Below are 16,947 nucleotides of genomic sequence, written 5' to 3' on the forward strand. Positions count from 1 at the left end.
GAGCAGGCCATTCAGCATCCTCTGGCTGCCTTATGCGCATGGCCTTCACCTCCCCATTGGATGCACATACAGCGCAGACAGACAGACAGACACAGGAAGAACAGTGAAGATACCTGAGGGCAGGCGTCTCACTTTAGCAGGCACAGCTGAGCAGCTGGTGGTGTATTCACCCTTTCTTCCACCTTGGGTTCATGGATAAGACATCCCTTACAGAGAGGTTAGTGAAGGAGAGCATGCATATTTATTGATTCAAGTCTTCCATGCCACAAGAGCCTTTAGAAATAAAGATCCGAGGAAGGCAGTGTATCATATGCCTGAATCTGATGAATGGTGGACAGTTGTGCAGGGTGAGTGAAAGAAAGAATATGATTGGCTAGTGATGAATCTGGGGCTTCGAAAGGCCTATTGTTTATGTTCTTCTCTGCTCCCTTCTCTTTAGAGAGAGGTGCATTTCTTTCCCGCATGTGCAGAGAGCCTTTTTACCTACTTTAGAGCAGTTCAGCTGGACTTAGCAGCCTTCTCTCAGGGAGAAGGTGGAAGAAGGGAAGAGCAGCCTTCATGCTTCTGGCCCTGGACTGGCTCTGGCAGGACCTCCCCCGACCTCTGATTGACTCTTGTCACCACCTACAAGAGCAAGTCTAGTGACCATAGTAAGGATACAGGCATGTGCTGAGGGCTGTGGCGTGAGCCTGCACTGTTTGCCCCCAGCTCCTTTGTAACCTGTTAGACTTCCTGAGCTGTGTTTACGTGCACATGAGTGCTTGGTTATAGGATGCATGATAGGATTAAGTATTCTTATATTCAATTATGTAATTTTCAAATTTATCTTATTTTAACTTCATATTGAACTATACATAAGAAAAAAGGGACACATTTCCTAGATATTCAGTGAAGCTAAGTTTTCCAGAATAAGCGTAACTATACACTCAGCTTCCGGAATAAACATAACTATACAGTCGGCTTCCAGAAGCTCTTGTTCTGTTCCTTCTGCTCCACACCTGTCCTTACCACACCAGTCACTGTCTCACTTGCAGCAAGAATCCAGTTCCCTCTTGTGGAAGGTTGTGAGTACTGGACAGCGGACGAAGAACAAGGCTAGGGTTTGGAGATTCATGAGAGCCCTCGCTATCCCATGGAAGAGAAGAGAAGGAAGGGAACTAGACAGGGCCCAGAGAAAAGCTGAGCTGCAGTTAGGTCTCAGGCATTATAGATATTAACTAACTCAACCCTTGAGCCACAAGAGAGGATGTGCTGCTTTTCAATCTTTAGGTGAGGACAACCCATGTAGAAAGGTTACATAGCTTGCTCAGAATCACATTGTAGTAAATGATGGAGCTGGAGTCTGAACCGGTGTGCCCTGGGGTTCAGGGAGAGTCTTCAGAGATGCCCTGAGTTACCTAGAAACAGGCATCATAGGTGTATTGACTAGACATTGTGTGCTAAGGAAGGTGCCTTCTTTGGACCCACAGCTCTCTACAGCAGGGGCTGTAGTGATGAGCAGCCGGCAGGCCTGCTTTTCGTCCTGCTCGGCTCCTGCACGGCTAGCTTTACACCCGAAATAACAACACACAAACTGTATTCATTTAAACACTGCCTGGCCCATTATATCAAGCCTCTTCTTGGCTAACTCTCATATCTTGCTTAACCCATTTCTAATAATCTGTGTAGCATCACGAAGTGGTGGCTTATCCGGAAAGATTCAGCATGTCAGACCTGGTGGCTGGCTTCATGGCATCTGACCTCACTTCCCTTCTTCCCAGCATTCTATTCTGTCTACTCCACCCACCTATGTTCTGACCTATCAGGCCAAGCAGTTTCTTTATTAATTAACCAATGAAAGCAACAGATAGACATATGACCTTCCCACATCAAGGGGCTGTGTCTGAAAAGAGCCAACGGCTGTGGGTGCCTGCTGGCTGTGCTCCCAGAAGCAGATGCTTGTCTCATCTTCCTGAAGTAACAAAGACTGCCACAGCATTAAGCCAGCTTGGTGTGACGCCTGGCAGCTAGAGTCTGACTTTGTGGTCTCTTAAGCCTGACTTCTCTCACTTTACTTAACCTTACTTTGTGGAATAGAATATTTGTTCAACTATGTAAAGATGTGTTGCATTTGTTTGTGTGGCAGAATAATTGTTTAATTGTGTAAAGATGTGTTGCTTTTGTTTATCCTGCATTTGTTTAACTATGTATATGTGTGGCTGTTGCACTGTGCCTGCCTTAGGCAACGGATTGGTCTAATAAAAAGCTGAATGGCCAATAGCTAGGCAGAGGAGTGATGGGCAGGGCTGGTGGGCAAAGAAAAAAGAGGGGCCAGATCACCGGGGTCCACCAGCCAGCCACAGAGGAAGCAGGAAGGCACACAGACAGTACAAAGATGAGGTAAATGAGCCTCAGGGCAGCACATGGATTAATAGAAATGGGTTAATTTAAGTTAAAAATAAAAGCTAGAAACAAACTAAGCTAAGGCTGAGCCTTCATAATTCATAATAAGTCTCTGTGTCATGGTTTGGGGCTGGTGGTCAGAGAAAGCCTGCTGCACTGCAGGTAGACTGCTCTCTCTCAGGCTGTGTTCCCGTGTGACTTCAGCATCCCTGCCGAGGGCCATCCGGGCTGTGAACATGTGCTGCTGCGGGTTTCAGTACCTCCTTATGTGAATGTGCCTTCTGGGGATTGCTGAGTAGAATGGCTGCATTTGGGTGTGCATCTGTTTGGTGTCCGGCAAGGTCTCCAGTCCTTTCTTACGAAGATGTGTCAATTCACACTGCACAGCATTGTGTGCCCACCAGTTCTGGGCTGTCTTGTGTGGTCACCATTTGGGCCTTCTGATCCCGACTCTTTGGCCACATGCTGTATAATACTGCCATTTCTTAACCAATCTTCAGGATCTTCTTATTGGATCAGTTTCACTGAAAAGGGAGTAGACATTGGTTATACATTAGCATAGTTCTAGGTGGTGATTAAGAAATGAAATATCATAACTCACTAAAAGTTTTTTATGTGTATGGGTGCTTTGCCTGCATCTATGTGTGGTATACCACATGTGTGATTGTTGTTCACAGAGACCAGAAGAGGGTGTCCAATCCCCTGGAACTAGCGTTCCCAGTGCTTCTAAGTCACCGTGTAGGTTCTGGGAGTAGAACCTGGGTCCTGTGGAAGAGCAGCCAGTGCTCTTAACTACTGAACCATTTCTCTAGCCCCTAGCAGCTCATTTTGATTGAGCGCTCGCTGTATTTTCCAGATAATATTCCAAGTGATTTACATATGTTAATTTAGTCCTTATAACAATGATATGAGGGCAGGCACTGTTATAATTCAGTTTACATATGAAACCCACGGTGGATGTTAAACAGTTGCTGAGGTCAGGCAGTAAGTCAGGGAGATGGAGTTTGCATCTGAGCATCTGGTCCTAGAGCCATGCCCTGCAGTTCCAGTCTCTTGGTATCCGTTAACATTACAATAGCTGCAAACTGTGCAAGCGTGTGTGTTTTGAAGGCAGACTTGAAGCACATTCGTAGAGTTCTGCAATAGTGAGTTGGCATGGCTCTGGCAGACGTCTGTAGAGATGGACTCTCCCGCTGATCAGCTTACATACCTGCTCATCACAATCCAGAGTGGTGTTTTGTACTTTTCTCTGTATAATCTTTATTCTTTATATTCTAGGAATATCATCCTCTTCTTATTAGTAATATCTTCCTGTGGGTTTTGTGTTTAGACAAGGTCTCTCTGTGTAGCTTTGGCTTAGCTTGGGACTCCCAGTATTATGTCATCCAGGCTGGTTTTGAACTCACAGTTTCCATTAGCCTCCACAGTGCTGGTATTAAAGGTGTGTGCCACCACACCTGGCCCTGCCTGTGTTTTTGTTACTGGGTTTGTACCTCACTGTCTGGCTGATACTGTATGTAAAAGTTTGTGCTGCTGACTGACTGGAAGCGTGCCATTGCTTTGCCTCGAGTTCTCACCGTCCTGACTACACATAAAGGCACTGCCTGTGTCTCATAATGGTGCTCTGTAGACTTGTTTAAAAATCCTAGAACTTGGAAATATGGCAGAGAGCCTGGGATGACTTGTTCATAGATTTCCTGTCAGAACACACGTCCTTGGCCTGATTTGGGATGTCCTTGGTGTCTGACTGTATAGTGCTGATAACACAAGGACAGTAGAAGTAGCGGTCTTTGGGAGCCTGTGTGTGATCCACACACTGGATTGATGCTTTGCATGTGTTATGCAGCCCACAGCTCCATGAGACAGGGATTTAATTCCCACTGCACCAGTGAGGCTGCTGAAGCTAACTCTGTTACTCAGCTGCCGTGTGTCTGAGGAAGCTAGAGCGGAAGAGCAATTTTTAACTTCCCATCCTTTGATGAGTAAACTAAAAGTTCTAGCAATTGTTTTAATATTTTAAGTAGTGAAGTACTTCATGATTTAAGTGACTTATGAAAAACTGTCTATTCTTCTTGCTCTCTTCTACCCCTGCCTCTTACTTTTTGAGATATGGGGTCTTGCTATGTAGCCTAGGCTACTCTATAACTCACTATGTGTAGTCCAGGCTACTCTATAACTCACTATGTAGCCCAGGTGACTGTGATCATAAGAGTGTATACCATGCCTGGCTCTATTTCTTTCTCTGTAGTACCTAACTTCTGTGTTTGGCTTTTTTTTTAAATGAAGATTTTTTTTTTTTTAAAAATAATAACCAACAAAACCCACCTCATTTTTGTAGTTTTTCCAGTGCATCAGGACCAAGTCTGCCAATAACACATATTTGCCAAAATTGTCTTACTAAAATACAAACAATGATTTTTCTTTAGTCATTCTCTGGTTATTTAGAAGGCATTGGGACCAGGTTTGTTTCTTTTGCACAGATGCATTTCAGAACAATGAGCAGCTGTTAAGGCTGTGTGGTTATCAACAGGATGTTCCTCGTTTTCCAGTCTATAAAGACTTAATGGCTCGATTCCGAAATTCCATCCCAGGAACAGAGTTGGAACTGTGGCAGGGAGAATTTACTTTCTAATGCTTGAACTGGTGTTGGGAATGTTCAATTTTATTATCTGTATGAATAATTAGTTGGGAAATTGAAAATGTTTGGCTTGTCATTAAACACTCAATCTAGTTCCTAAAGAATAGTTAGTGCTTCCTAAGAGCTGTTATGTGAAAGTGTCAAAAACAAGATGGGTTTGAGAATGCATAGCCAGCAGCCTTATCCTGAGCATATGAAGTTGTAATGAGGACTTTGATTTAGTTCTTTTTTCTTCTTGGAGAGGGAAGGAGCATAATGCATTGTTGGGGGTGGCAGCTTCCCTCCGCCAGGAAAGTTATTTTCCAGTTGTTAAATGCCTTTGTGAGCAGAGGCTTGCAAACGGGAGCAGTTGAAACACCTGCTCCATGGATTCCCGTGCATTTCCTTAATTAGGTTATGTTTTAGACCAGCATCTGGAATGGTCAATACTGTCTCGTGAACCTTCCCTGTTGATCCCTTCGGAAGGACCCCAAAGCCTTACTTATGTTCATGGTCAGCCCCCATCTAACTTCTAGCCTTGCAGATTGGAGTTTGAGCTCTGTGAATGACTGCTTATGTGTATGTAAAAATCTTACACATGAATATGTGCACACCCACATACCTCATAAGCAGATAATCCATAAATATATATACCTGTATATTCATTCCCTTTTATGATCTTGGCTTGTGGGCCTGATTTTGATTCTAGCTTCCCAGGAAGCTGCATTAAGTTGTTGGGACTTCCTCCTATTATGTGATGATGAAGTGAGCCGTAGATGAAGGCGCAGCTCTGTGGGAAAGGGTTAAACTCAAGTGCACGTGCATTTTTTATCCATTGGCTCTTTCTCCCCAACCAGTCAGCAGATGCTAGTTATCTAATACGTAGACATCTTTCTAGGTCCAGTGGCATTGCAGAGCGCGGATGGTGGCAGGAGCCAATTTTTATATTGTTGGACGAGACCCTGCTGGCATGCCTCATCCGGAGACAGGGAAGGACCTCTATGAGCCAACCCATGGAGCCAAAGTGCTGACGATGGCCCCCGGCCTCATCACCCTGGAAATAGTTCCCTTCCGAGTTGCAGCTTACAACAAGAAGAAGAAGCGGATGGACTACTATGACTCCGAGCAGTAAGTGTCTCACCGCCCCCACTGAGCCGCACTGCGCTGAGTTGTGTCTCCAGGTTGAGCAAATCATCTGGTCCGTACCAGTCCTGATGCAAGGCTTTGTTGGATCCATCTCAGGAAAAGTCAAGAGAACTAACTGTCATTATTCTAGAGTCAGAAAGGGAAGTTAAAGTTGGATCTGAGCTGGATGTGTTTGTGTACTCTTTGAATCGAGGCACTTGGGAGGCAGAGGAAGCTAGAGCTCTATAATTGGAGGCCACCCGGCCTACATAGTGAGTTCCAGGCCAAGCAAACAAACAGCAACAACAACCTCCCCGACAAATACACACTGGCTCCAGAGTTAGTGGTTTGGGGAGTGCTGTTGTGTGGTCCTTAGGGACAGTGTTAATATTTGTATGTCTGTATGACTGCTGCCAACTTTCAGAAGAAATGATCGGAGCGCCCAGACTGGTGGCAGGGGCTGGTCGTCTCAGCTTGTTAGAGAACTGCGGCAGCAGGGTCACAAGAATAGCCCTGGGCAAGGCAGGGAGACAGTCTCAGAATAAAAAGTAGAGTGGGCTAGGGCTATAGTTCAATGATAGTTTCTTAGCACGCACAAGGCTTTGGCCACTTTCTGATATTGCCAGTACATACATACATATGCACATACATACTTGCATACATATGTATATACATAGTAATAGTAAGTATATTTCTATTTCTTTTTAACAAACAGGACTATGATATCAGTGTTAGTTTATAGAGGCAATGTGAAACTTAGTTACAGGGTCTAGTCCTGTCTTTGCAGTATGACCTGAATTTGAAATCTTTTCTGTCCATATTTCCCCATCTCCGGAATGATGGCAGAGGATGAGGAATTCCCCTCCCAGGTCTTTCTATAGTTTCCCCATGATCTGCAACACCAAGTTACTTTCTTAAGATAGGGTATTAGTCTGCAGTCCCAGCTGGCCTGGTACTCACTGTGTAGATCAGGTGGCCTTGAACTCAGGGATCCATTTGCCTCTGCCTCCTGAGTGCTGGGATTAAAGACATGTGCCACTGGCTGATTTTTTTTTTTTTTGTATATAATATATACATAGGGGTTGTTTTGTTGACCAACTCTTGGTTTATTTATCTGCTTTTTAGGACAAGTTACAATTCATATTCAGCAGTGAAAACAGATAATTCATGTAGAATATAATCATTTTTAATTTATGTTTATCAATTTCAGTTCTACTGACAGCACTGACTGAAAACTGATGGTGGCTTAGACACATCCAGTCTGAACAATAGTGCCCCTTTTCCATGGCTTTTAACATTGACTTTGTGTTGAGGAATAACACTGAGCCTGACCCAGTACCCTCATTTATTGCGACCCATTTTGTCACAGAGAGGACAGGAATGGAAAAAGAAATCTTATGAAAAATGAAAACCACACTTTGTTTGTAAAAGGCATATTAGTACACACCTACAATCCTAGCGCGTGGAAGGTAGAGACAGGAGGATGGGTGGTTCAGGCTCATCCTTGCTGCATAGAGAACTGGAGACCAGCGTGGGCTACATGAAACCCTGTTTCAAAAAATTAAAACAAGTAATAAGCAGATAAAGTAAATAAGTAGGAAGGCCATGAAATGGCTCAACAGGTAAAGGTGCTTGCCACTAAGTCTGCAGATCCGAGTTCAGTCCCTGGAATCCACATAATGGAAAAAGAGATTAGATTCCTTCAAGTTGTCTTCTGATCTCCACATGTGTGCGGACACACAAAGAAGTAAAATGTGATTAAAAAATAATTTTAAAGGATATGAAGCTTTGAATTCCTTTGAGTTAAGTAAATCATCTGGATTAAAAGCTGTCCTTGCCACTGGAGACCAGAAGATGTCTTGGCTTCACCCGTGTTGTCATAGCGGGTTTAGAGACATTGCATTTCCAATGAGTGATGAGCTCTAGCTGAAACCCAGGAAAGCCTCAAAGCCTGTGGGCAAAAAGGTTTTCCTACAGGCACAAGGAAGAATAGACGGACTCCTAATGGCTGCCAGTGGCCGTGTGTGAAGTCAGGATGGGAGCTGTCCCTGCCTGTTTGCCAAAGGCTTCAACTGTGATGACCCAGGATACTCTGAGCTCCTCACCGTTTTTACACAATTATGTTCCTAACCACGTGGACTTATTCTTTAACCTTTAAGATGTCTGTGTCTGTGTGTGCATATACACATTTGTACATACACATACATGTACGTATAAATTTCCCCATCCCAAAGTACAACTCCAAGGAGATGAGGTAGAGTCTGTTAAAAGAATGTTATAAATTATAAACTGTATCACCTCAAAAGGTGATGGAATCTAAGTAGAAATGACAAAGGAAACTGAAAGCCGCTTGGGTACAGTCCTGCCCTTTTGTGGTTAAATTTATGTAGCCCACCATCAAAGAGCCAGCCTTAGTCTGTGGGGAGACCTGCTTGTCACCCTGCTTCGAGCTCCTGAAGAAGAAAGGCCTTCCTACAAACCTGTAAGCCACACACCATGTCAGAGGTAGGTGCTGGGGTGCAGTACTTTTTGCTTCTTACCCTGACTGTAATTTATTTAGTTTGTGTACAGTATTCTTGACCTTCATTTTTTGAGTGAGTTATGTTAGAGGCAAGGGTGAACAGGAAGAGAAAAGCAGAGCCATTCTGCCCATCCCTTTGCTTTTACTGTAGAAGAGGTTCCATGTTGTGGGATAAAGCAAGGGCCTGCAGAGATAGCTTCGTGGGTGAAGGGCTTGCTGTGCAAACTCGAGAACTGGACTTTGATCCCCAACACCCATGTGGAAAGCCTGGTGTGATGGGACCACACAGATGGCTCAGCATTTTAAGGACAGGTACTGTTGTAAAGGACTTAACTGTGGTTCTCAGCGTCTACATCAAGTGGCTCGTAACCATCTGTAACTCCAGCTTCAGGGGATGTCTGAGACCTTGGGCTTCTGCAGGCACCAGCATTCCAAGTGCATATGCACACACAGATATATAATCACATACATATTTAAAAATAAAACATAAGAAAAGTCTGGTATGGTGGCATGTTCTTGCAACCTCAGCCTTGGAGGCAGACGCAGTCAGATCCCTTGTGTTCCCTGACCAGCTCAGCCTTCTCTTCAGTCAATCCCAGGCCAGCAAGAGTCCTTCTCTCAGTAAGCAAGGCAGATGACTCCTGAGGAATGACGTCTGAGTTTGACCTCTGGCCTCTGCAGCCATGTGCACATCCATGTGTGTCTGCACCTACAGCTGCCTGCACACGAGTGTCCTCGACACACACGCGCACACACGTGCGCGTGCGCGTGTGCGCGCGCACACACACACACACACGTATGCACATGAAGAAAACCAAGCCAAATAAAGTGCCGTTTTCCTTTCCAGCTCCTGGGCCTATGTGTTTCGTCCCTGTGGTCCCTCTGCGTGGCCAGCTGCTTTCATCATACTTAGAACCCTAGATCCATCTGTACGCAGTTGATTAATGTGCTTCTAAGACCCTTGATAACTTTGATGTTTAGCTAAATTTGTGTAGTGCTGCTTTAAGTCTCTCTTTTAATCATTTAAAAGCTAAATAATTACATCATTTCTCATAAGATTTTCCAGAGATGAATTTTATGTTAGTCACATGAGTGGCTCATTTCCTTGGAATTTTTTTTGGGGGGGGTTACCAAATCTTAATAAGTTGTAACTTGGGAAGCTTTAAAAATGCCTTAGTTTTAAAATTTTTCGGTATTTGTGTTCAAATATAATTAAGTTGATGGGAATATGTTGGAAAGTGATTAAAATTTTGTGGAAAGGCGATCGTCTTTGATGTGCGAGAAAACAGTTATTAATTATGCACATATGAGCCTGTTCATGTTTGATTAATGGACATTACTCAATGCCAGCTTTTATGTAATTAATGATTTTGTAGCTTTTGGTTTGATTGAATGCTAGTGTAAGACAAGGCTTAGGGAGGGAAATTCCCTGAAGACTTCAGGCAAGATAATTATTGATAGGAATTATGATAGAGTCATCTGTTTACATTTAGGAAGTCAAGGAAGCCGTGTGAGCTTTAGAAGTGACTCAGCTGTAGGAGCTCCGTCCCATTGCAGATAGTAACAACGATTGGGAATATCTTTTTTTTTCTCTTTTAAAGGGTAAATGTTTATTCTGAGTAGACAAATGCAAAATTATTTAGATTGTAGGACCAACATGCTCGCTTAAAGGGAAGTGCGTTAGTGAAAGGTGCCCATGGGGCTGAGTAAACGAAGTGATGGAAGGGTAGTGTGCCCACTCTGGCATCATCGTAACAGGTTTCTTCCTGTTTTAGTGGCAGAGTGTACTTGAACTTGTGTACTGCTAGAGAGAGCACTCAGCCATTAAAGGTGCCCCTCTTACCATCTAGGGGATACCCATTACCATCTAGAAGAATCCCCTTACCATCTAGAAGATGCCATGACCCCTTACCATCTAGAAGATACCCCCTTACCCTCTGGAAGATGCCCCTTACCTACCGTCTGGTAGATGGCCCCTACCATCTGGAAGATGCCCCTTACCTACCATCTGGAAGATGTCCCTTACCATCTGAAAGACACAGTTTGGCTATTGGCTTTGGAAACAATGACTGCACACCTCCTTCAAGGTGTTTTTGGATCTCTTTCCTCTTGTGTACTTTCACTGGTGAACCTACCTAGTATGGTAGTTTTTGAGCTATGACTATTAAACCTGTATGGCAATGCTCCTCTCTTACTGTCAGTTTCCTGTTATTAAAATAATATCCTTTTGGACAAAACAGCACATATATCCACAGATCATAAAACCAGGTTGCCTGTCCTCTTGCCAGTCCAGGCTCTTGTGTGAAGTCTCTAGAGTGCCCTCCCACGGTGATCCTTGCTAGCAGAATTCATTTTCTTGCTGATGTAGGATTGGGGTCCTGTTGGTTGATGATTGCACCCTGCTCCTAGAGGCCCTATCAAGCCCTTCCCTGCATCATCTCCATTCAGCAATATGGCCTTCCTCTGTTACATGTGATAGAATCATCTGGGATCATGTCCATGGGAAATGCCTGGTTTGCATTAACTGAGGTGGAGACCGTGCACCTGTGGGTAGCACCCTTCCCTAGGTGGGATCTCGTACTGTGCAAGTCGAGAAAGTAAGCCGAGAGGCAGGAAGATTTAGCTCTGTTTCCTGACTACTAGTCAGGGTTTCTGTTGCTGCCATGAAACACCGTGACCAAAAGCAAGCTGGGGAGGAGTGGGTTTCTCTGGCTTACGCTTCCGCAGCACTGTTCATCACTGAAGGGAGTTAGGACGGGAGCTCAAACAGGGCAGGAGCCTGGAGGCAGGCACTGGTGCAGAGGCTGTGGAGGGGCGCTGCTTACTGGCTTGCTCCCATGGCTTGCTTAGTCTGTTTTCTTATAGGAACAAGAAGCAGCAGCCCAGGGATGGCACTGCCCACCATGGGCTGGACCCTCCACATCGACTACCAATTTAAAAAGAAATGCCTTACAGGCTTGCCTATAGCGTGATTCTATGAAGGCATTTTCTTAATTGAGGTTCCCACCTCTCGGATGACTTTGGCTGTGTCTGGTTGACTTAAGACTATTTCAGCACACTTGTGTGCAGATGCAGTGTGAGCACCTGCTACAAGTTCTTGCTGCCTGACTTCTCTTCCAGGATGGATTGTACCTTGACTTATGAGCCACAACCAGCCCTCCCCACTTAAGTCACATTGGTCAGGGTCTTTCATGACAGTAACAGAAAAAGAAACCGAGACACAGTTGCCTAAAACCTTGTCCGAGACAGAGTCCCTTTGCTGTTCTGGTCAGCACTGCAGAGCCAGGCTGGCTCTCAGGAACTTCCATGGAGTCACTTCTGCTTCCCATCTTGCTGCAGGGCTCTGGAATTACAGATGCGGTCTACTGTGCCTGGCGGTATCTAGGAGTGGGATCTATGTGGGATCTAGGAGGTCACAATGAGGTCTACTCACTTGTGCAGCAAGCACTTCCCCGTTGAGCCACCTCCCCAGCCCCCAATTAAACTTTTCATCTATTTCATTTAGTCTTTGGTTTGAAATAATAGGAAAAATAATAAAATTGTCATATATGATGCTATCCAGTGCATTTTAGTCTCTGAAAGAAAGCCACAAGTAACTGTTTATCTGGTTTTGAAAAGATCATTTTAAATCATACTCTTAAGAATTCTTAGTGTTTTGATGTGTTATAAATGACCGGCTTTCAAGTTGGATGAAACATTAATTAGAATAAAAAATAATTAGACCCACTTATAAGTCACCACCATTAGTTTTGTTTCTGTCAAGAGAGAACTTCCCTTTTGCTCGTCTGAATTGCTATCTAGTTTGCATCCTGGGAATGCTGGGGGTTTGACTGTGAGCCTTCAGGAGACAGACGTGAAGGCCATCTGCTGACCCCAGCTCTTGTCCAAGTGACTAGCTTGTCCTGGTAGCTCTGAAGGCTGCATGTGTTGACTGAGCGACAGCAGATGGCTGTGCAGATTTACAGTCGTCAGCAAGTGGCTAGAAGTCATCGTGCCTTGGAGGGCTTCAAGCTGCTGCCCACATGTGGCTAGTGCATCTGTGGCCTCATGTAGGCTGCTGGCTCTCGGGTTCACTCTATCCTCCCTGATGTCCCAACTCTTCTGCTGGCATTCTATCTGCTGTAGATTATAAAGAATCTGTAATCCAGTGGCTTTGAAAAGAAGAAGAAGAAAAAGACAAACATACTTGGGGTTTCCTTTTCCAGGCTGCCACGGAGGATTAGTTTACTGATGTTCTGAAATGACCTGAATTTAAACTGCTGTGTAGTGAAAGTGAAGGGCCTTTTCTGTTTCTGGCAGATTCCTGATTATTCAGAGGTAAAGTTTTAGAGCTAATTTTAGATCATTCTAGAAATTGCTCAGATTCTATTTTATGCAACTATTTCTATAAAACCATCCTATTGTGCAACTCTAATTTAATTATAGACTGTGACTTGAACCTGGCCTCTGATAAAAAGTAAGATCCATATGTAACAGAGATAGACATGCAAGAATGGGCTTAGGGCAGTGTATTTCCCGTAGCCAGGGTGGAGAAGCACCACCATGTGGAAACAGAAATCCCATCTCAGGAGAAGAAGGGATGCCTGGGGCATGCAGAGCAGATGGTAGGAAATGGCTTCAGGAAGAGGTGCCCAGGGCCCTTGGCTTAGATATGCAATTTCAGAAGGAATGCAAGCAAGTTGGGATTTCAGACAGTTTAGCGTTCTCTAGGACGAAAGGACTTAATTGGTCTGGCTTTTTCCCTTTAATCAGAGACTTCAGGCAGATCTTCCAGGAGCACCTTGCTCACTTATTTACCACCACCAGAACCAGAAATTCATGTGTGTGACCTGAGCTCTCGTTCCTGAAAGTAAAACTTCAGTTTTACACGAGCAAAAGCTCCAGGACCATGCCTTTCCTCAGGGAGGTTTCTTTAGGGAGCGTGAGTACCGCTTCCAGGGAATGGAGACAGCCCTTGCCGACTGATTCTCAGCCACACTTGCCTTCCATCACATCGTGGTGAGCTCGCGTAGATTGTATTGGAAGGTACTCTCTGGCCTGAAGACGATCCAGCTGACTGCTGACAGATTCATCCACACAGGTGCTTGTGGCCCTCAGGGCAGCTTGGCAGAAATCCAAGAGCTGGGGCATGGCTATCAGTTAAGGATCCCTTTATAAGCTTCCCTGGAGCACATTAAAGTTGACATTCCTGTATCAAGGATGACCCGTGCCACTGTCTCTCTGTCTCTGTGTGTATGTGTGCGTGTGTTTTTAAGTTTCCAGCCTAGTGCGCGAGACTTGCAAACTGTAGCATGTACCATCCCATAGTGCAGGCGCTACACAACAGCATTTCCCAGGGCCTGGGACAGACGTGAGTGAGACAGGGACATAGGGTGAGGCCAAGAATGGGATTGGGAACTGCCCAGGGACCTCGCAGTGTCAGATAGCTGAACCTGGGTGGGTAATTCTCTGGACCTCAGTAGTCACTCAGAAAAGAGGATGACAGCTGAGGAGGCCTGAGGGTCGTGGCAGTTCATTTCTGTGCCATTACATCATTGCAACAGTGTGCTGTGCTGGGCAGGATGTCCCTGTTTGGAGGGACGAGTTATCGGGGACACTGAGTCTTGCTGTGCGATTTTTTTTATAATTTTCGTAAGGCACTGATTGATCTCTGTAATAATTTCAGTTGATTTTTTTTGGTCCTAGCTCTAACACTGAAGAATGTTCAATTGTGTGGTGGTTTTCTCAGTGACAGATTAGACATTAGATTGATGCTTTTTCTCACTAGTACCCTAACATGAACTGAAGGAACAAATGCCCCTTAAAATTTTCTTAGTAACTTTGTTAAACAGTACAGTAACTGGCTCTTCTCTCTCTTTCAGCCACGAAGACTTTGATTTTATTTCAGGAACACGGATGCGCAAGCTGGCGCGTGAAGGCCAGAAGCCTCCAGAGGGTTTCATGGCTCCCAAGGCCTGGACTGTTTTGGTGGAGTACTACAAATCCTTAGAGAAAGCGTAGCGGCTGAGCCAGCCACTCCACCTGGGATGCAAGACCGAGTGACAGAGGGGACCACGCAGTCAGCGACAGTGTTTCTTTGTGGTCCTGTCCATCTGGTCACACTTCCTAAAAACAGACCATTTTCCTCCGTGTGCATCAGTTTTGGTCTGCCTTTGGATTCTGTTTTGAACTATGTAGCATCTCTGCTTGTAATGTGTCTTTCCCACGTATTGTTAACATTCTTACAATAAGATTGAAAACTCTTGCCTTTTTATATTGTATTTATGCCTCTGTCCTAGGATTTTCCAAGCTGATTTATTAGTTATAACCAATAATACACACATCATCTAACTTTTAATTCTCTAAGAGAGGGGGGATCGCTAAATAGTAAACTTGGCTTGTTTGGAGAATTTTACAAGATATCTGTAGCAATTAGGGTTTTTTATTTTACATTAAAAATGTAAACTGCTCCCTCTTTTGCAACCCAATATGCTGAGGTATTCTTGTAATCTGAGTTAAGTGTTGAATGAATGCCTTGATTCAATAAAATTAATTTTGGGGGGCTTCTTATTTATGTTTTGTGTACATTATACCCTTTCCTTGTAAAAATCCCTGGCAAGGGGGGACTGTGGAAAGCATTTTTAATTTCTGGGGTCTGATGCATAGCTCCTAATACCATGGTGTTTGCTGAAGTTCTGCATAACAGGAACCTGTACTCCGAATTATATAGGAAAATTATATTTATATACTTCATGTTTATGGGTGTTTTGTCTCACGTACGTACACACACCAGAAGAGGGAATCGGATCCCATGGGACTTCAGTGATAGGTGGTTGTGTGTCACCTCGTGGGTGCCGGGGATTGAACTCAGGACCTCTGGAAGAGCAGTCAGTGCTCTTAACCACTGAGCCATCTCTCCAGACGCTTGTAGGAAAATTATAAAGAATTCTTAGTTGATCTGAAATCTCAGTTTTGCCACGTATATCCTCAATATTCTTAAACAACAGGATCAGGATGGCAACAGAGTCTCACTGCTTTTTAAAACTGTAGCCACGGTGTAGGTCATAGCTGTTTGAAGTCAGGAAGGCTGGCTCCTGCTCTAGCTGTTCCATCCACGTGGGCAGACACGTGCTTTCTGCTCTTCCATCCACCTGAGCAGGCACGTGCTTTCTGCTGTTCCATCCACGTGGTCAGACATGTGCTTTCTGCTGTTTCATCCACGTGGGCAGACACATGCTTTCTGCTCTTTCATCCATGTGGGCAGGCATGTGCTTTGCCTACTGTGATCATTCACATATGTCTATGAGGCAGACTAGAAAGACAGGAAATTTTGGGAACATGAGAAGAGCTCTTCACAATCTGATTGAAGCCTCTTACCAGACGGAAAGCAAGAATTCCAGCACAGTGGACAACTACTGAAGACTGCAACCCTTCTCAGGTGCAAGCCCACAGTTTTCTAGGAATTTCACCAGAAAACCATTTATAGGAAAAGGATATGTTCCAAACCCCTTGTACAAACCTAGTGGCTTCTGGTTTTATCTTATAAAATTATAACTTTGTCAAAGGCATCTCCAGAGCCACTCTATAATCTCACTTATCAAAAGAGAAAAAACAATGAGGGAGTGTTCAGTAGCCTTTAGAGATTCGAGAGCCCCCAAAATGCCCTATCTGGCTTATGCTAAGATAATAAACAGTGTGTGTCGCTTGAGGAACCCACCCCACACTTGGATATGTCCTCCTGAACTCCCTTAGAGAAGCTCACATCCATGCATCCATCTCTGCCACTTTGTGTGTCTATGCCAGTGAGAGATTTCAGAAGAAAACAGTATAAATATTGTACACATCTAGCCCTGGTGCCACATGCCTGTAGCTCCAGACTTTTAGGAGGCTGAGGCAGGTTTGCAAGAGTAGCAAGTGAACCTAAACCAAAGTCAGGCCCTGTCTAGGAAATGATCACACATGGGCTCTGAAGTATTTGGGTTCAGAAGAGCCAGTGTTACCTTCTAAGTCAGTGGGGGCAAAACTGATCTCACAGCCCCACTCATGTGAGTTGGGAAAGACTTCTATCCGAAAGACCAGCAGAACTGCCAAACTTCAATGTAATGTTTACTGTCAAAACGTTTTAAAAATTAAAATTCAGGAAAAAGGTATTTTAAAAATGTCATTCATAAAATAACATTGACCTTAGTTGGTGGAAGCAGGAATACTTTGAGTTCAAGGTCAACCTGGCTTACATAGCAAGTTCCAGTTTGGGGTTGTTCAGAGACCCTATCTCCAGAAAGAAACCAAACCCAACAAAAGAAGACTTAGCATTTTTAACCTA

General features: G+C 44.4%; 1 protein-coding gene across 1 annotated transcript in view; it reads left to right on the forward strand.

Moving 5' to 3' along the window:
* The window catches only part of Papss1 (3'-phosphoadenosine 5'-phosphosulfate synthase 1), a 69,923-nt gene extending 54,546 nt beyond the window's left edge, over positions 1-15,377 (forward strand). Inside the window, exons 11-12 of the mRNA XM_057793988.1 lie at positions 5,898-6,127; positions 14,507-15,377. Coding sequence (XP_057649971.1) covers positions 5,898-6,127; positions 14,507-14,645 — 369 coding nt within the window. The 3' untranslated portion in view covers positions 14,646-15,377. The remainder of the gene's footprint in view (positions 1-5,897; positions 6,128-14,506) is intronic.
* The last annotated feature ends 1,570 nt before the right edge of the window (positions 15,378-16,947 follow it).

The sequence above is a fragment of the Chionomys nivalis genome, chromosome 18 (assembly GCF_950005125.1).
Source record: "Chionomys nivalis chromosome 18, mChiNiv1.1, whole genome shotgun sequence".
Lineage (NCBI taxonomy): Eukaryota > Metazoa > Chordata > Mammalia > Rodentia > Cricetidae > Chionomys > Chionomys nivalis.